Source organism: Centropristis striata, chromosome 15, assembly GCF_030273125.1.
Source record: "Centropristis striata isolate RG_2023a ecotype Rhode Island chromosome 15, C.striata_1.0, whole genome shotgun sequence".
NCBI classification, from domain to species: Eukaryota; Metazoa; Chordata; class Actinopteri; order Perciformes; family Serranidae; genus Centropristis; species Centropristis striata.
The window spans coordinates 1753898-1773985 of NC_081531.1; the positions used below are offsets into that span (position 1 = coordinate 1753898).

Genomic DNA, 20088 nt, shown 5'->3' on the forward strand with positions numbered 1-20088 from the left:
CACCAGAAGCGAGGGATACCCAACTTGTTTAGCCCGGGAAGACTTTATCAAAGTGACCATAAATGAACAAACATTAGGCTGATAAAATTTATCATTCATATAATTGTAAACAAAAGATCTGGATTTTACAGACAACAGTTTTGATTTGCAACAATAGTTATGATTTTGCAGAAAAGGTTTGCATTCAGAACTAAACCTTTTTGATCCACAACTAGGTCTTAATTCTCTCTTATATCACCTGCACAGTGGTGGACAAAGTGCACAACTCCCTTACCTGAGCAAAAGTACAGATACTCCTGGTCAAATATTCCCTTCAGTTCCTCATTCAAATGTTTTACTTATTAATAGTTTTGAATAAGTCTTGAATAATTTAGCCCTAAGGACCGTTTAATACTGGGTCTCTGTGTCCATCCCTACACAGCCTATGGCCATCCTAACTAAATGAAAAAAAGAACCTGTACTACCATACAGTACTGAAGTAATGGTTACTATCCACCCCTGTCTACACAGCACATAAAAAACAATCTCAAAAAATGATTTGAATAAAAATAAAATATGAGTACTAGGGTCATCACAGGTCAGCCCTGGTTTTGTTCAGAAATTAATCAATAAACTGAACTGACTAACTGCCTTGAAATGCAACAAATTCATTATAAAACAAAGATAATGTCATGCAACACAAACTCACAGAGATAAGTGTTTAAATGCAAATATAAAGTTTATTGATTGTTTTGAAAAAAAAAACAGTGACGAACATTGAACTATCTAAATAATTCTTATAGATGATTTACAAAGTATTCACCATTTAACAAAGTATTGTCGCCATCATTTGCAACTCTATAATAGCCATCCAAATAATGTTTATAGATGATTTACAAATAATTTGGTAATATTGGTAAAATGTTTTAGTTTCATTTACTATGAGCAATGAGTTACGTTTATTATTGTTCATCAAAACATTTTGAATTAATATTTTTTTCATTATTCTTTCTTTTATGCTATTATAAGTAGATGCAAATAAATTATATTTGGATCCATGTATAAAGTTGCAACTAATGCTTAAAATAATCAGTGTATTATGAAAATGTGCTTTAAATTGGTATATGAATGTATAGATGCTTCACAAAGAGTATTTTTAAAGGATTTAACAAAGTATTATAATTATCAATGGTAACTTCAAAAGAACTATCCAAATTATGTTAACTTTAACCCTCTAAACCCCAACAAGTAGTTTCAGGTCGTTTTACACACTGTGGCCTTGAATTTCACTGCAATATATATAATCTATACAAGTCCTGCAGCTGTAGAGTAACATCCATGACTAGAGTGTGTTTTAACAGTTTCTTTCTACAATAACATATTTTCTACATATACACAAAACATCCTTTTCTGGGGTTAAGAGAGCTAAACACAACATTAAATCTCAGGATAACGGTGTTAATTTTTTTGATCTGAATAATTTTGACAAGGATCTGGAGATTTCTGCAGACTGAATGCCATAAATAATGGGGTTGAGGCAGGCAGGGACGATGAAAAACATAATGAGAACCAGTTTTCTGTGTTCAGAGTACTGAGGGAAGCGATGCAGAATAATGTTAATAAATCCAGTGAACAGCAGGACGAGATACACAACCAGATGAGTGCTGCACGTCTTTAAGGCTTTACTGTTCAAAGACTTGTTGTTACTGGTGAGACAGACGACTGTAATCTTAGCGTAGGTGAGAACCGTGCTGCCTATGGAACCTGTGAACAGGATGACAGTGAAAGTGAGGCCGTACACATTATTAATTACCACACTCTCACAGGAGAGTTTAAACAGAGAAGCATTGTCACAGTAGGGATTCATGATCCGAGTTCTACATCGGTTCAGTCGAATGGTCAGACCCAGCAGAATCCCAACTAAAACAAGTGCTACTCCCCAGGCAAAAACGGTCAGCTTGATCACCATTTTGTTGGTCATTATGGCAGCATAGCGCAGAGGATTACAGATAGCCACATATCTGTCAAAGGCCATAATCATGAGCACTGTGTAGCAAGTGGTGCCGAACATGTGTGAGATGAAAGCTTGCACCACACACTCATAATAACTGATGAGACGCTCAGATGGAGGCTGCAAGATATCTGAAAGCAAACGGGGCACCATGATCGAGCTGCCAACAATGTCATTAACTGGCAGGTTGCAGAAAAGCAGATACATGGGCTGGTGAAGGCTTTTGTCAATGAACACCAGGACTACAATGCCAACATTTGTAATCATTATAAAGAGGTAGAAGAAAAAGAAGCAGAAAAAGACAGGGTACATCCAGTATTTAGAAACGTTTAAGCCCTCCAACTGCAGCGTGAAGCTGTTGAATGTGAAGTTTTCCATCAACCTGAGACAAACAGGAAGCCAGTATTAACTTTGAGCACATGATGTAGTTCACCAAAAGAACAAAGCTACACAAACTTTCACAAAGTGAAATAATTATGTTTTGATCAAAAAGTGTCATTAAACATCAAAGAAAAAACATAGTTCAGTAATACCTTCTTGAGTCTTTGTCTGGCTCCAGGCTGTTTGTCTTTGTTGGTTGGTAACATCCAAAGAAGCTCTCTCTCCTGCTTACAGTTTCTTATAGTTACACTTTGATTCTTGGGGGAGCCATTCCACGTCAGATCAGATCATGCAACATCATGCAATCATGATGGCTTTAATCCTCATGTTAACTATTAATGTTTTAATTTTGTGTGGATCAATTTTTCTGAGTGAAAACCTGTGTCTAAATCATAACTTCTGAGTGAATGGAGGGACGTAGCGTCTGACGTTATCGACATCACGACCTTCAGGCTGGGACTTCACGTTTCAAAATAAATCAAGATGGCTACCGTTTGGCGAGGGAGAGGAATTTTGAAGTAATAGAGGAAAACTTTTCATTTACTGTTGGTAAGTTACTAAAGTCAAGAGAATACAATTATATCTGTCGCGCTTTGAAAGAAAGATTTGTTCTGTGTTCTTGTGTTTTTATTTTACATCCGTGTGCTTGGTTTATCAGTATGAAGAAGCAGTTTGGTATGAGGGGCCGTCAGGGACATAATTCAGATTTACCATTCACACACATAAAAAAAACCCACATTGACACACTACAAGTGAAATGCTTTCACACACATGACAGAAATGCTTTTATACATACAACTGAAATGCTTTCATACACACAATTGAAATACTTTTATACACACAACTGAAATGCTTTTATACACACAACTGAAATTATTTTATACAAACAATTGAAATGCTTTTATACACACAACTGAAATGCTTTTGTACACACAATTGAAATGCTTTTATACACACAAGTGAAATGCTTTTATACATACAGTTAACATGCTTTTATACACACAACTGAAATGCTTTCATACACACAAGTGAAATGCTTTCATACACACAAGTGAAATGCTTTCATACACACAAGTGAAATGCTTTTATATACACAATTGAAATGCTTTTATACATATAACTGAAATGCTTTTATACACACAACTGAAATGCTTTTATACATACAACTGAAATGTTGTGCTCTCACACACATTATTGAAACGCTAAATACTACTGAGATTTCAGTATAAAACGAAGTTTCAGTGTAAAAGGAAGGCCTTTATTCAAAAATCCAATTACCATCAGATAGATATATTGATGCATAGTATGACATTTCGTTCCTAAACATTTATTTGCATAATGTAAGCTTAACCAGTATATATTGTAACTATTTAACATTTATTTGATAAGTCCTGTATGTATTTAAGGTTAACTTCTATCAGTTGTAATTGATCTTTCCTTGTAGGTTCAAGTGGAAGCATCAAGTTTCCTCAAGCTTCAAAGACATCTTGGTAAGTATCCTGAAATAGTGTTGATGGTTGACTGTATTTTTATTTTATTATAATAGGATGTAATTTGTGCACTATATTGGGTTATACACAGAAGTGTCTATTATTTAGTATAGCCTCATTGATTATAAATGGGATGGACAAAATAATAGAAACACCTCAGTATAATGTGATACAATTGAACAGCAGCACACACTGCAGCTTCTAAAATACATTGTACAGTTGAATATCTTTAAAACAGATTCAAGAAAATCATTACCATCTTCACAACAATATGATTTTTAGCAGGAATGTTGGATTAGACTAAATTACAGTTTAGCTTGGTGTATCTAATAACCTAATCTTGGAGACTAAATATAAATGAATGTCTTACTATTTTGAAAATGAATGAAAAGTTATTTTGTGTGGTCATTATGGACTATGGAGATGGATGCTAATGGGGTTCCATAATGCACATTAACACATGACTTACCAGAAAGCAGCTGTATGTATTGGTGAGTGCGATAAATATAAATATATGTTTTAAAAAGCTTTGATGACATTCATGTTGATTGGACTAATGTGAATTACTTCATATGGTTCCCACAGGATCAAACTGTGTATAGAGGCAATTCAATTCATTCAAGGCATGTTTTCAATTGGAATTCTCTTCATCTGTGTTAGTCTATTGATTTTGAAGTATTCAGGTGTATGTGGACTTAGGATGTGTTATTTATTTTATTTAACTTTGCTGCTTAAAATGTGTAATGGATGCATGATATTTTCCTGTTAAAAATCGAATCTATGTACATTTATGTGTTTGTATATCTGAAGGTGTTTGCTGAGTTCCATCGCATTACAGACGTGAACCTGTGCACTGGACACCTGATGCAGTATGTATAGTGTGTAGAATTATGTTTAGTATGTGTAGTATGTGTAAATATCAATATTGCACAATTATAATTAATGACCAATTCTATTGTGACTCACACGGGGCACCAATATAATGTAGGGAACATAGGATGTCCCAAAATAAATGTATGGATACCTCGAAACAGAGGTATCAAAATTAAGTATAGGTTTAAAAGTGGTTTTTGATGCCTACCGGAATTATTATCAATTATTGTAAATAATTAGTAATCATAATTAAAAAAATATGACTTGACTTACTCAAGTCACCTCGAAATGGGGCACCACTGTGTAAAACAGAGAAAAGATAGCCAATTCACCTAAATCAGTACGAATTGCTAAACTACCAATTTGGAAGTCTTAATAATGATCTTCAAGAAATCTAGAGCGAAACACTGATAGAATGTAATGGGCAAAAAGATAATATGCATTATATTTTATTTTTTAAGCTGAAATTAGCTGCAGACAGGACACATGAGGAAAGAGCAGTGAATCCATCTAAAACCTAAATTATCTTTGATAATGAGATGTTCTAGGCTACTAAAAACCTTTACAAGCAGGTAAAAGACTGTTCTTCAGTTCGGGAAGTGATCAAGAACAGAAGTTAAAGCTGTCTCTCTTTTTTTTGACAGACTCGTAAATTGGTAAATTGCTTGATGATGCTCCTCCGTAACTCTTTACTGGCCAGTCCGTAGATGATGGGGTTGAACGCCGGTGGCAGGATGATGAACATGATGCTCAAGAACTTCTTGATGTTTTGTGAGAGTGAGGGGAACCTGTGACTCACAACAATGACCACTGTAGCTATTTCATAGAGCACATACACAGCGAGGTGTGACGTGCACGTCTGGAAGGCCTTGCTGCTCTCAGCTCGGCCACGTTTTAAAGAAACATGCAGGATTCTGAAGTAGGAAACTGAAGTAATGATGAAGGTGCCAGATTTGAGAGACCAGGTACTAGCCAGACCTAGAAAAACATTGGGACGACAATTATTTTAGTTAGTAAAGTAGCATATCAACCTTTACTCCTCATTCTGTCATCCGGAGTTACTTCTGTGTCTTTATTATTCAACCAAATAGTTTGTTTGGTAGCAAAATGATCAATTTTGCAATTAAAATGTTTTTTTGCAAGTAAAGTAATAAATAAAATGTATTATTGTAAACTTTTGTTTGCAAAGCCAAAAGTTTTGTTGTCAAATTTCACAGTTCTGTTTGCTGTGTCTGAATCTTAATATAAATATAACTCCATGAACATAGGACCTGTGGATAAGGGCCACTGTTTAATATCAGACTCTGTGTGTTGCTGTAAACGGACCATAGATGTTGTTGATGGGGGTCGGCCTGCAGGCCAGCCTCAGGATGGATCGGTTGCTGCAGTAGACGTGTTGGACGAGGTTGCCACACAGAGGGGCGTTCATGTGGAAGGAGAAGAGAACAATAACACACAGTAGAGCGAAAAACCAGGCGAGAGTGCAGCAGGAGAGCAGCCAAGCCGGCGTCATGATGGTGTTATACCTGAGAGGCTCACACACTGCAATGTACCTGCAGACACAAACACATCCTTCACTTTCTACAGTCAAACATATTTTCATAGAGAATATAAACCTGCGTCTAAGTAAGATTATCTGTCCAAATGAAAGCTTAACAAAATATATGCATTTGCATTTGTTTGTAAATATAATGACAAAAATGATAAACAATAAATTAATGTGCTTCTTTAGATACTCAAAGACGCTGTACAGCAAAATGAAACAAAGAGAGCGGACAAAGGTGAATTGTCAACTTTGAGATATCCTGTAGTTGCTCCTGCTCACATACAAACACATCAACCAAATGACAATTTATGGCTGCAAGTCCATGAAGAAGAAATTGTGTGCATAAACATTAAGATGGTGTCTAAAAGAGCATTTTATAGAAACAAAGACAGTATACTTCAGAGGAGGGAAATAGGTTTTGACATGCAGCAAAGGTCATTTCATAACTGTTGTAGAAAAAAATAAAACAGCAGCAAACAACCAGACATGAGAGTAAGTTTTGAAGTTCTAAATCAGCTTGTTGATCAAACACTTTGCACCGTTTTGCCTCGACAGTAACAAACTGGAATGTGCTGCTGCGTTTGGATACCTGTCGTAGGCCATCACACCCAGAATGGTCTGCACTGCCGCGGCATACGTGTGCACGCTGAAGGCCTGAGCGATGGCCGGGATGTAGGCAATCTTCTTCTGGCCCATCAGGAAGTGCATCATGATGCGTGGCAGAACGGCCGTGGCCCCCAACAAGTCACAGACCATCAGGTTACCAACCATCACAAACATGGGCCTGTGCAGGTTCTTGTCCAGGACGATGGTGCCAAGCACCAGGCCGTTGGCCAGCAGGATTATCATGAAGAGAATAAGGGCCAGGGTAAAGAAAAAGGCGCCGTAGCCCAGAGGGATAAAGAAACCCTCCAGCTCGAACACAATCGGCTGTTTGAGAGGAGTCACCACTGTCACGTTCTCCATCCCAAGCAGAACCACTCTGTAAAACACAAGCTCATCAAAACCTCCAAACAGGCATCAGGGATAAGAATTTCAGACCTAAAACCACATTCTAACAGTTAACTCTAGTAAATTAAAAGACAAACATGTGACCTTAAGAGTTCTCTGACATTTGATTAAATTAAAGAAATCACAGTATTAACTGCAATAAAACGGTGAGCAGTTCAGTGTTTCATCAAACATACAATTAAATTCATTCACAATTAAAGAAGTGAAGTTAATTTCTAATGATTGCAGCACTGTAAAGCGTCCTCACAGGTCCACGCTCTACTCAGAGAGCTAATGCTCTCACTTGTTACGGGGAGTGCTTTATCTTTTATTGATTTTGCCGACGTCAGTGAGGCCAGTTAACATCGAAACATCGACCCACCCTGAAACACCCTCTGCAGGTCCCTCTGGCCCCAAGACTTGTTTTAAATTTTTTTTTTTTTTACAAATATGTCATTTATTTCCAGAGGAAAAAATAGTTTGAGTACAAGCACAGCAACTTTTTTTGTGTGAGTTCGTATGGGAGCATGTGACCTGATGTTACTCCACTGCTTCCTGTTAAGCTTCCTTTGGAGATTGTTTATAGAGATCCACCTATTCTAACATGTGGTTGGGGTTTTACGTATGCCTCAAACCTTGGCTCAACTTATGTGGGTCTCACAGTTCAAATGTGTTAAGATGGTTATCAAAATAATATGTCTGTGTTGGAAAAGCCAGTTCAAAATATATTGGGTATTTCTAGAGTTCCAGGTCAGAAAGAAGACAGCTAGTTACATGTAAGATCCTGTGTCTGTTTATAGCAAACCTGACCTTCAACCTCAACCACTAACCTACACGGAAATATAAAACACACCAAACAATTATTCAACTTAACAATTAACCTTTTTACAAATATCCCGGACGAGCCCCCGTTTATGTAACTCCACGAGTTTCTAGGGCAAAGGACTAACTATTAGGCTAAGAAATGAAACCAAAATAATCCATCCATACATCCATCCATCCATCCCTTCTCCTCCGCTTATCCGGGGTCGGGTCGCGGGGGCAGCAGGCTAAGCAGGGCATTCCAGACGTCCCTCTCCACAGCCACAACGTCCAGCTCGTCCTGGGGGACCCCGAGGCGTTCCCAGGCCAGGAGAGAGATATAATCCCTCCACCGTGTTCTGGGTCTTCCCCGGGGCCTCCTACCAGTTGGACGTGCCCGGAACACCTCTAACGGGAGGCGCCCGGGAGGCATCCTTACCAGATGCCCAAACCACCTCAGCTGGCTCCTTTCGACGCGAAGGAGCCGCGGCTCTACTCCGAGCTCCCTCCGGATGTCTGAGCTCCTCACCCTACGGAGGAAACTCATTTCAGCCGCTTGTATCCGCAATCTTGCTGTTTCGGTCACTACCCAAAGTTCATGACCATAGGTGAGGGTTGGAACATAGATGGACCGGTAAATCGAGAGGTTTGCCTTCCGGCTGTCTACCCCTGTCTATCTCACGCTCCGTTCTACCCTCACTTGTGAACAAGACCCCGAGATACTTGAACTTCTTCACTTGAGGCAGTAACTCTCTCCCCACCCAGAGGGGGCAATCCACCGTTTTCCGGCAGACAACCATGGCCTCAGACTTGGAGGTGCTGACTGTCATCCCAACCGCTTCGCACTCGGCTGCAAACCGACCCAACGAGTGCTGAAGGTCCCGGCTTGATGAAGCCAAAAAAAAACACATCATCTGCAAAAAGCAGAGATGCAATTCTTAGGTCACCAAACCGAATCCCTTCCTCCCCTTGGCTGCGCCTTGAGATCCTGTCCATGAAAACCACAAACAGAATCGGAGACAAGGGGCAACCCTGGCGGAGGCCAACACCCACCGGGAACGTGTTTGACGTTGTGCCGAGTATGTGGACACAGCTCTCACTTTAGTTATAGGTGACCGGATAGCTCGTAGCAACGAGCCCATGACCCCATACTCCCGCAGTACCGCCACAAGACTCCCAGAGGGACAGGGTTGTAGAACTTCTCCAAGTCCACAAAACACATGTAGACTGGATGAGCAAACTCCCATGACAACTCCGGAGGTCTCGTAAGGGTAAAGAGCTGGTCCGTTGTTCCATGGCCAGGACGAAAGCCGCATTGTTCCTCCTTAATGTGAGGTTCGACAATCGGCCGGAGCCTCCTTTCCAGCACCCTGGAGTAGACTTTTCCGGGGAGGCTGAGCAGTGTGATTCCACTGTAATTGGAACACACCCTCCGGTCCCCCTTTTTGAAAATGGGAACCACCACCCCGGTCTGCCATCCACTGGCACTGTCCCAGATCTCCACGCGACACTGAAGAGGCGTGTCAACCATGACAGCCCAACAGTGTCCAGAGCCTTCAGCATCTCAGGGCGAATCTCATCCAACCCTGCCGCCAGGCAATTTTTTTTACTACCTCGGAGACTTCTGCCAGGGATACTGATGAGTCTTTACCTGAGTCTTCAGACTCTGCCTCCTCCACAGAGGACGTGTTGGCTGGATTAAGGAGTTCCTCAAAGTGTTCTTTCCACCATCTGAGGACATCCCCAGGTCGGGTCAGCAGGTCTTCGCCCCGCTGAGCACAGCTTGGGCCAAGCCCTGCTTTCCCTTCCTGAGTCGCCCAACGGTTTTCCAGAACCTCTTTGAGGCCGACTGGCAGTCCTCCTCCATGGCCTCCCCGAATTCCTCCCATACCCGAGTTTTTGCTTCAGCGACTGCCACAGCTGCAGCCCTTGTCGCCGAACGGTACCTGTCTGCTGCTTCTGGAGACCCCCCAGCCGGCCAAGACCGAAAGGCCTCCTTCTTCATCTTGACGGCCTCCCTCACCGCTGGTGTCCACCAGCGGGTTTTTGGGTTGCCGCCATGACAGGCACCGACAGCCTTCAGGCCACAACTCCTACCAGCCACGTCAACAATTGAGGCTTTGAACATGGCGCATTCGGACTCCATGTCCCCAACACCACCTGGGATGCTGGATAAATTCTTCTGGAGGTGTAAGTTAAAGACCCTGCAGACAGGGCCCTCTGCTAGACGTTCCCAGTTGACCCTCACTACACGTTTGGGTTTGCCAGGTCTGTCCAGCAGCCTCCCCCGCCACCTGATCCAACTCACCACCAGGTGGTGATCAGTTGACAGCTCTGCTCCTCTCTTCACCTCAGTGCCCAGAGCATGCAGCCGCAGATCTGATGATACGATAATGAAATCGATCATCGAACTTTGGCTTTGAGTGCTCTGGTACCAGGTACCAGGTGCCATTCTCTGGCAAGAATAGTAACATGATATGGTGGTGCGTACACACGCAGCGGCTCCTCTCTCTCCCGTCAGACCGGTGTTTTTATGTTTATTGTGTTGTGTTTCTACGTGCATATGTCCGTCATCGTCGCGTCCATCTGTCTCAAGGTGCACATACCCCCGTGAGTTTCTGCTCGCCATCGGCAGAACCATTATCATGGGCATAAACCCAGCAGACGCAGAAGTACTACGCGGCTGCGGTCTGCTCCAGCGGCCTGCTGAAACACCGACCCCTACTCCTGCAACCAGCCCACGGTGGAGGCGCCACAGGCGGAACATGAGGATGCAGAAGAGGGGCAAACGCGGAGGTATCCGGGCTAGGCTAAAGGCTAGCCCTTACCGGCCAGCTATTCCTACCATCATACTGGCCAACGTACGCTCGCTGGACAATAAACTGGATTATATCCGCCTACTCCGGACATCTACCAAATCTGTGAATGACTGTTGTGCCTTTGTCTTTGTGGAAACATGGCTTACTGACAGTGTCCCAGACTGTGCCATTCAACTGTCCCGGCTAACATGCTACCGGGCGGACAGAGCGCTTGTCGAGCGGGGGAAGACTCGCGGCGGGGGACTGTGTGTTTACATTAGTGATGCCTGGTGCCGCGACACTGCTGTGGTGTGTACTCACTGCTCACCACTGGCGGAGTTTATGGCTATTAAATGCCGGCCATTCTACCTGCCGAGGGAATTCAGTGCCATATTGCTGGTAGCAATATACATCCCTCCTGGCTCTAATAACAGCAGGACCGAGGCACTGTATGAACTCTACCAGCACATCAGTGAGCAGCAGACAGCCCATCCTGATGCTTTCCTCATCCTGGCTGGGGATTTTAACCACGCAAACCCCAAGAGCGTGTTTCCACAACTCCATGGACACATCAACTTTCCCACACGTGGAGATAACATCCTGGACAATGTCTACACCACACACAGAGGTGCCTATAAAGCCTTTCCCCTTCCCCACCTAGGAGCCTCAGACCACACCACTGTCCTATTAATGCCAGCATACAGACCTCTGGTTAAAGCCATCAGACCGGAAAAAAGGCAGATACGCGTGTGGCCTGAGGGGTCTTCAGAGACACTCCAGGACTGCTTCCTCATCACCGACTGGAGCATGTTCAGACAGGCAGCCACCTACAACAACATCACAGACCTCCAGGAGTACACAGAGACCGTCACCTCCTATATGAAGAAATGCATCGATCTCCATTCGGGCCAACCAGAAGCCATGGTTGACAGGGGAAGTCTACAGACTCCTGAGGGCTCGGAACGTCGCCTTCAGAGCTGGAGATGAGGTGGGCCTGAAAACAGCCAGGGCCAACCTGTCACGAGGCATCAGGAAAGCCAAGAAACAATACTCCAGGAGGATCGCCGACCGCTTCAGCGACAGCAGAGACACCAGGAACCTGTGGCGAGGGATCCAGACCATGACAGGCTACAAGCCCTCTCCACAGACCTGTGATAGCTCCACCTCTCTGCTGAACCAGCTGAACGACTTCTTCGCCCGCTTTGAGGCAGACAACAGCACCCCGGCACAGAAGACCCCACCCCCTCCCGGCGACCAGGTGTTGACGCTATCCCCAGATAGTGTGAGGCGATCCCTCAGAAGGACGAACCCACGGAAAGCCTCGGGTCCTGACAACATCCCTGGTCGTGTCCTGAGGGACTGTGCTGAGGAGCTCACAGATGTCTTCACAGACATCTTCAACACCTCGCTGAGCCAGGCGGTTGTCCCCACGTGCCTCAAAGCCACCACCATCATCCCAGTCCCCAAGAAGTCGTCTCCCTCCTGCCATAATGACTACCGCCCAGTCGCACTCACTCCCATCCTTATGAAGTGCTTCAAGAGGCTGGTCATGCACCACATCAAGTCTGCCCTCCCCCCCACTCTAGACCCTTTCCAGTTTGCATATCGGTCCAACCGTTCGACCGATGATGCCATCTCCACTGCCCTCCACTCAGCCCTCACCCACCTGGAGACTAAACAAGCATACGTCAGAATGCTGTTTATTGACTTCAGCTCGGCATTCAATACAATCATCCCCCAGCAGCTCATTCAGAAACTGGACCAGCTGGGACTCAACACCTTCTTGTGCAACTGGCTGCTGGACTTTCTGACAGGGAGACCACAGGCAGTTCGGGTCGGCAGCAGCACCTCCAGGACCATCATATTGAACACAGGGGCCCCCCAAGGATGTGTGCTAAGCCCCCTCCTATTCACTCTGCTGACCCGCGACTGCACACCAACATCCAGCTCCAACCTCTTCGTCAAGTTCGCGGACGACACGACTGTGGTGGGTCTGATCAACAACAGCGATGAGACCATCTACAGGCGTGAAGTAAGCAGGCTGGCTACGTGGTGCAGGACCAACAATCTCCGTCTGAACGTGGAGAAGACGAAGGAGATTGTTGTGGACTTCAGGAGAGTGCACACCCAGCATGCTCCACGAACCATCAACAGTGCTGCAGTGGAGAGGGTGAGCAGCACCAAGTTCCTGGGTGTGCACATCTCTGAAGACCTCTCCTGGAGCCTAAACACTGCATCACTGGCAAAAAAAGCACATCAACGCCTCTACTTCCTCCGGAAATTGAGAAGAGCTGGAGCCTCCCCTCCTATCATGCTCACCTTCTACAGAGGAACCATAGAGAGCATTCTGACCAGCTGCATCACCGTGTGGTACGGCGCCTGCACCGTGTCTTGCCGAAAGTCCCTGCAGCGTGTCGTGAGAGCAGCCGAGAGGATCATAGGTGTCTCTCTCCCCCCACTGCAGGACACTTACAACACCCGCCTCACCAGCAGAGCCAGCAGAATTGCAGGTGACCCCACCCACCCATCTCACAGCCTCTTCAACCTTCTGCCGTGGGGAGGAGACTGCAGAGTCTCCGGGCCAGAACCAGCAGACTCAGGGACAGTTTTTTCCACCAGGCGGTCCAGAGGCTCAACTCCCTCCCTGCTCTGCCCCTCTTCCCTCCTCTGCCCCCTGCCACATCTCCCTCACACCACTACTAACATCACTGATTCAGGGACTGCACATTTCACTTTATTATTTATATATACTTTTGCACTGTCTACCTCTTTGTCTGCACTATTTGAATGTCTATATGTTGTTTTGCTTGTTTGCACCGTGGGTCAGAGAGGACAGCAATTTCATCTGTGTCATGTTTTTTTATGTGGCATACTTGACAATAAAGTTGACTGAACTGAACTGAACTGTACACCTATGAGCAACTCCATGTTCGAACATGGTGTTTGTTATGAACAATCCGTGACTAGCACAGAAGTCTAATAACAAACCACCACTCGGGTTCAGATCGGGCAGGCCGCTCCTCCCAATCACCCCCCTCCAGGTAAAATAATTCACAGTATGTTTTAATTTTGATAGTTGAAAGCAGTTGCAGACAGGACAATGATGTTCTAAGTTACTGAAAACTTAAACCTACGAGCAAGGAAAAGCAGGAGAGCCTGGCTGCAGGCCTCCTCCGCCGTCAGGCCTCCTCCACTGTCAGGCCTCTGTCACCGTCAGGCCTCCTCCACTGTCAGGCCCGGAAATACACGCAAAGATGTTCAACATTAACTTGGGTATACACTTCTGGTGTAAGCATTTTATTAGCTGGCTAATGGTTACGGTGTCCATTTACACTCGCTATTGATGTATTCTACAAAAACAGGAGATAAACGGGAGACTGACAAATTCATTTGAAAAAAGCTTGTTAAGTTTGAAGCTGGAGCATAAGGCTCTCTTCTCTTTCTTAGAAATAACACTCCTCAGAATTAACCATTGAAAACTAATATGTATTACTTTAATCCACTTAATTATATATGAAAAACAATATGTACTTTAAATTAGGCCTCTTTATCACAATCCTAAATACTTTATTTATCCCCGGTTTGAAATTCAGGCGTTACACTTGATCTGATACAGAACGATGGATGAAAAAAGTGCTCCATAAAAAAAACACAAACTTAAAGCATATTGGTACAATAATAGCACTTTATTTTTATTCAAAGTCAGACAATTTACATTTGACATCCTGACAGCTTAGAGACGTGGAAATATCCTCTGCAAATATCCATCTTCAATATCAAGAAAAACAAACTTGAATGGCTCCAAGATTGTTCCATTTCATGATCATGGAAGCCTTCACTTGTTCCTTCACCTGCTTCATCCAGCCAGAGCTTTCCAAACGGCTCTGCAGCCTCAGCAAGCTCCTCTTCTCCCATCTGCAGCACATCTGGCTGCAGACCTGGACCCATTCTGCTTCTTTTTGCAGTCAGGTAAAGTTCTCTGCTCCAGACTGGTCTATGGAAGAGAAGGAAAAAAAGTTAGTACCGAATATATGAAAATGACCCTTTGCATTCTGTCTGAATAAACCATAGAAAGAGGGTCCCTGTCGGGTAAGCAGCACAGAACTGGGAAACAATCCGACCACTTCCTCTGTTGTCTCTGCATCCTGTGAGACGTCAGCTTGCTGAGGCTGCATTTGCTCGTCTTCCTTAAAAACAAAGTCATTTTCATAATTCAAATAGAAACAAATATCACATCCAGTTATTGAACTGGGACTCATATCTAGAGGGGTGGCACATTCTTTACAGTCACTACAAATTAGACTTGACAGAGGACAGAAGGTGCCACTGCTGTGAACCATCCTAGTTGTAGTCAATTGTGCCTTCATGTAAATATTTTTAGGTTTGAGCAGACGCTTTCATCAGGTAAAAAACAAACAAAAAATAGAGTACTACCAAGGAAGAAAATGTTCCCTGAACGCTGGCATAGTGAACCTGATTTTAAAGACTGAATAGTTTAGCAATTACCAAAACTGAAACATAATGTAGGAGTAACCTCAAAACAAACAAACAAATACAAATACAGACAATGTATTGCATTAATAAACAGCCCTCAGTAATGTTCTTTAACCTTTGTTTCTTTCATTTAAACACTGGTGGAACCTCACCTCGCTGGACAGTTTCCGATGCATCTGTCCAGTGTGCAAACTTTTTGCCAATGCTCAATATCAAGGGATAAACAAAGAAAAACTAAATATACTACAAGTACAACAACGGCAGTGATGCGTAAAAAAAACCCTGACATTTCCGGGCCTGACGGTGGAGGGCTGCAGCCGGACCACTCTCGGTAAAAGATGTTGTTCAGTTCAGGAAATTATCAGGAATAGAAGTTAAAGTTGTCTCATTATTTTTGACAGACTCAGAAGTTAAAGCTGTCTCATTCTTTTTGACAGACTCAAAAAGAAACAAGTTACGTTCCTTGTGAATCGTAAAAAGAAAAAGAAAACGTTACTTCCGGGCCTGATGGTAGAGGAGGGCTGACTGTGGTGGAGGCCTGAATGTGGAGGAGGCCTGACTGTGGAGGGGGCCTGACGGTGGAGGAGGCTCGACTGTTGAGGGGACCTGACGGTGGAGGGGGCCTGTCGGTGGAGGAGGCTCAACTGTTAAAGGGCCTGAAGGTGGAAGGGGCCTGACGGTGGAGGGGGCCTGTCGTTGGAGGGGGCCTGATGGTGGAGGAGGCTCGACTGTTGAGGGGACCTGACGGTGGAGGGGACCTGACGGTGGAGGGGACCTGACGGTAGACGGGACCTGACGGTGGAGGGGACCTGACGGTGGAGGGGACCTGACGGTGGAGGGGGCCTGTCATTTGAGGGGGCCTGATGGTGGAGGAGGCTCGACTGTTGAGGGGACCTGACGGTGGAGGGGGCCTGATGGTGGAGGAGGCTCGACTGTTGAGAGGGCCTGATGGTGGAGGGGGCCTGATGGTGGAGGAGGCTCGACTGTTGAGGGGGCCTGACGGTGGAGGAGGCTCAACTGTTAAGGGGCCTGAAGGTGGAACGGGCCTGACGGTGGAGGGGGCCTGTTGGTGGAGGTCTGCAGCCAGACCCCTCTCAGTAAAAGACTGTTCTTCAGTTAGGGAAATGATCAGGAATAGAAGTTAAAGTGGTCTCATTATTTTTGACAGATTCGTAAATTGGTAAATTGCTTGATGATGCTCCTCCGTAACTCTTTACTGGCCAGTCCGTAGATGATGGGGTTGAACGCCGGTGGCAGGATGATGAACAGGATGCTGATGAACTTCTTGATGTTTTGTGAGAGTGAGGGGAACCTGTGACTCACAACTATGACCACTGTAGCTATTTCATAGAGCACATACACAGTGAGGTGTGCCGTGCACGTCTGGAAGGCCTTGCTGCTCGCAGTTCGGCCACGTTTTAAAGAAACGTGCAGGATTCTGAAGTAGGAAACTGCAGTGATGATGTAGGTGCCAGACTTGAAAGACCAGGCACTAACCAGACCTACAAAAACATAGGGAGGAGAAATATTTTTGTTAATAAAGTAGCATATCAACCTTTACACCTCGTTCTGTCATCCGGAGTTACTTCTGTGTCTTTATTGTTCAACCAAATAGAGTTTGTTTGGTAGCTAAATTATCAATTTTGCAATTAAAATGTTTTTTGCGAGTAAAGTAATAAATAAAATGTATTATTGTAAACTTTTGTTTGCAAAGCCAAAAGTTTTGTTGTCAAATTTCACAGTTCTGTTTGCTGTGTCTGAATCTTGACATTAAAGTAACTCCATAAACATAGGCCTGAGGATAAGGGCCACTGTTTAATATCAGACTCTGTGTGTTGCTGTAAATGGACCATAGATGTTGTTGATGGGGGTGGGCCTGCAGGCCAGCCTCAGGATGGATAGGTTGCTGCAGTAGACGTGTTGGACTAGGTTGCCACACAGAGGGGCGTTCATGTGGAAGGAGAAGAGAACAATAATACACAGCAGAGCGAAAAACCAGGCGAGAGTGCAGCAGGAGAGCAGCCGAGCCGGTGTCATGATGGTGTTATACCTGAGAGGCTCACACACTGCGATGTACCTACAGAGACAAACACATCCTTCACTTTCTACAGTCAAACATATTTTCAAAGAGAATATAAACCTGCGTCTAAGTAAGATTATCTGTCCAAATGAAAGCTTAACAAAATATATACATTTGCATTTGTTTGTAAATATAATGACAACAATGATAAACAATAAATTCATGTTGTGCTTCTTTAGATAATCAAACACATGAACCAGGTGACAATTTATGGCTGCAAGTCCATGAAGAGGAAATTGTGTGCATAAACATTAAGATGGTGTCTAAAAGAGCATTTTATAGAAACAAAGACAGTATACTTCAGAGGAGGGAAAAAGGTTTTGACATGCAGCAAAGGTAATCTCATAACTGTTGTAGAAAAAAATAAAACAGCAGCAAACAACCAGACATGAGAGTAAGTTTTGAAGTTCTAAATCAGCTTTTTGATCAAACACTTTACACCGTTTTGGCTCAACAGTAACAAACTGGAATGTGCTGCTGCGTTTGGATACCTGTCGTAGGCCATCACACCCAGAATGGTCTGCATTGCTGCGCCATACGTGTGCACGCTGAAGGCCTGAGCGATGGCCGGGATGTAGGCAATCTTCTTCTGGCCCATCAGGAAGTGCATCATGATGCGTGGCAGAACGGCCGTGGCCCCCAACAAGTCACAGACCATCAGGTTACCAACCATCACAAACATGGGCCTGTGCAGGTTCTTGTCCAGGACGATGGTGCCGAGCACCAGGCCGTTGGCCAGCAGGATTATCATGTAGAGAATAAGGGCCAGGGTAAAGAAAAAGGCGTCGTAGCCCAGAGGGATAAAGAAACCCTCCAGCTCGAACACAATCGGCTGTTTGAGAGGAGTCACCACTGTCACGTTCTCCATCCAAAGCAGAACCACTCTGTAAAACACAAGTTCATCAAAACATCCAAACAGGCATCAGGGATAAGAATTTCAGACCTAAAACAACATTCTAACAACAGTGAACTCCAGTAAAATAATGTCAAACAAACATGTGAACTAAACAGTTCTCTGACATTTTACTAAATTAAAGAAATCACAGTATTACCTACAATAAAACAGTGGGCAGTTCAGTGTTTCATCAAACATACAATTAAAGAAGTGAAGTTAATGTCTAATGATTGCAGCACTGTAAAGCATCCTCACAGGTCCTCGCTCTACTCAGAGAGTTAATGCTCTCACTTGTTACGGGGAGTGCTTTAACTTTTATTGATTTTGCAGACGTCAGTGAGGCCAGTTACCATCGAAACATCGACCCACCCTGAAACACCCTCTGCAGGTCCCTCTGGCCCCAAGACTTGTTTTAAATTTTTTTTTTTACAAATATGTCATTTATTTCCAGAGGAAAAAATAGTTTGAGTACAAGCACAGCAACTTTTTTTGTGTGAGTTCGTATGGGAGCATGTGACCTGATGTTACTCCACTGCTTCCTGTTAAGCTTCCTTTGGAGATTGTTTATAGAGATCCACCTATTCCAATATGTGGTTGGGGTTTTACGTATGCCTCAAACCTGAGCTTAATTTATGTGGGTCTCACAATTCAAATGTGTTAAGATGGCTATCAAAATAATTCATAATTATCATAAATAATAATTAACTTTTAGAACAATATGACTTGATTTACTCTAAGTAAACTCTAGATGGAACACCACTGTGTACAAAAACAGAAAATATAGCCACTTTAACTATATCAGTCTCATAAAATTACTAAACTTTCAAGGATCATGTGCCAGCTTTAAATTCCTCTTCAGAGGGGTATGTCTGTGTTGGAAAAGCCAGTTCAAAATATATTGGGTATTTCTAGAGTTCCAGGTCAGAAAGAAGACAGCTAGTTACATGTAAGATCCTGTGTCTGTTTATAGCAAACCTGACCTTCAACCTCAACCACTAACCTACACGGAAATATAAAACACACCAAACAATTATTCAACTTACCAAAAAACCTTTTTACAAATATCCCGGACGAGCCCCCGTTTATGTAACTCCACGAGTTTCTAGGGCAAAGGACTAACTATTAGGCTAAGAAATGAAACCAAAATAATCCATCCATACATCCATCCATCCATTCTCCTCCGCTTATCCGGGGTCGGGTCGCGGGGGCAGCAGGCTAAGCAGGGCATTCCAGACGTCCCTCTCCCCAGCCACAACGTCCAGCTCCTCCTGGGGGACCCCGAGGCGTTCCCAGGCCAGGAGAGAGATATAATCCCTCCACCATGTTCTGGGTCTTCCCCGGGGCCTCCTAGCAGTTGGACGTGCCCGCAACACCTCTAAAGGGAGGAGCCCGGGAGGCATCCTTACCAGATGCCCAAACCACCTCAGCTGGTTCCTTTCGACACAAAGGGGCAGCGGCTCTACTCCGAGCTCCCTCCGGATGTCTGAGCTCCTCACCCTAGCTCTAACGCTGAGCTAAGCCACCCTACGGAGGAAACTCATTTCAGCCGCTTGTATCCGCGATCGTGCTCTTTCGGTCACTACCCAAAGTTCATGACCATAGGTGAGGGTTGGAACATAGATGGACCGGTAAATCAAGAGCTTTGCCTTCCTGCTCAGCTCCTTCTTCACCACGACGGTCCAGTATAATGCCTGCATCGCTGCCGACGCCGCACCAAACCGCCTGTCCATCTCACGCTCCGTTCTACCCT

General features: G+C 44.2%; 2 protein-coding genes across 2 annotated transcripts; both read right to left on the reverse strand.

Moving 5' to 3' along the window:
* Window positions 1-1331: 1331 nt before the first annotated feature.
* On the reverse strand, window positions 1332-2371 carry LOC131986803 (olfactory receptor 2A25-like). The gene has a single exon (XM_059351931.1). It carries the CDS (start codon window positions 2366-2368, stop codon window positions 1424-1426), a length of 945 nt encoding a protein of 314 aa, XP_059207914.1. The 5' UTR covers window positions 2369-2371; the 3' UTR covers window positions 1332-1423.
* Window positions 2372-5007: 2636 nt separating this feature from the next.
* On the reverse strand, window positions 5008-7246 carry LOC131986940 (olfactory receptor 2A12-like). The gene is made up of 4 exons (XM_059352081.1): window positions 6870-7246; window positions 6061-6287; window positions 5428-5712; window positions 5008-5033 (listed from the first exon to the last, which is right to left on the reverse strand). Exons 1-4 carry the CDS (start codon window positions 7244-7246, stop codon window positions 5008-5010), a joined length of 915 nt encoding a protein of 304 aa, XP_059208064.1.
* Between the last annotated feature and the right edge of the window lie 12842 nt (window positions 7247-20088).

What these genes read in the sequence shown, in the direction of transcription:
- LOC131986940 (XM_059352081.1), bottom strand. Translation starts at nt 7,246, where the DNA reads ATGGAGAACGTGACAGTGGTGACTCCTCTCAAACAGCCGATTGTGTTC. An exon ending in CCCCATCAACAACATCTATG is followed by an intron (nt 5,713 to 6,060) that starts GTCCGTTTACAG and finishes ATGTTTTTCTAG; the next exon opens with GTCTGGCTAGTACCTGGTCT. An exon ending in CATCATCTACGGACTGGCCA is followed by an intron (nt 5,034 to 5,427) that starts GTAAAGAGTTAC and finishes TGTTTTACACAG; the next exon opens with TGGTGCCCCATTTCGAGGTG.
- LOC131986803 (XM_059351931.1), bottom strand. Translation starts at nt 2,368, where the DNA reads ATGGAAAACTTCACATTCAACAGCTTCACGCTGCAGTTGGAGGGCTTA.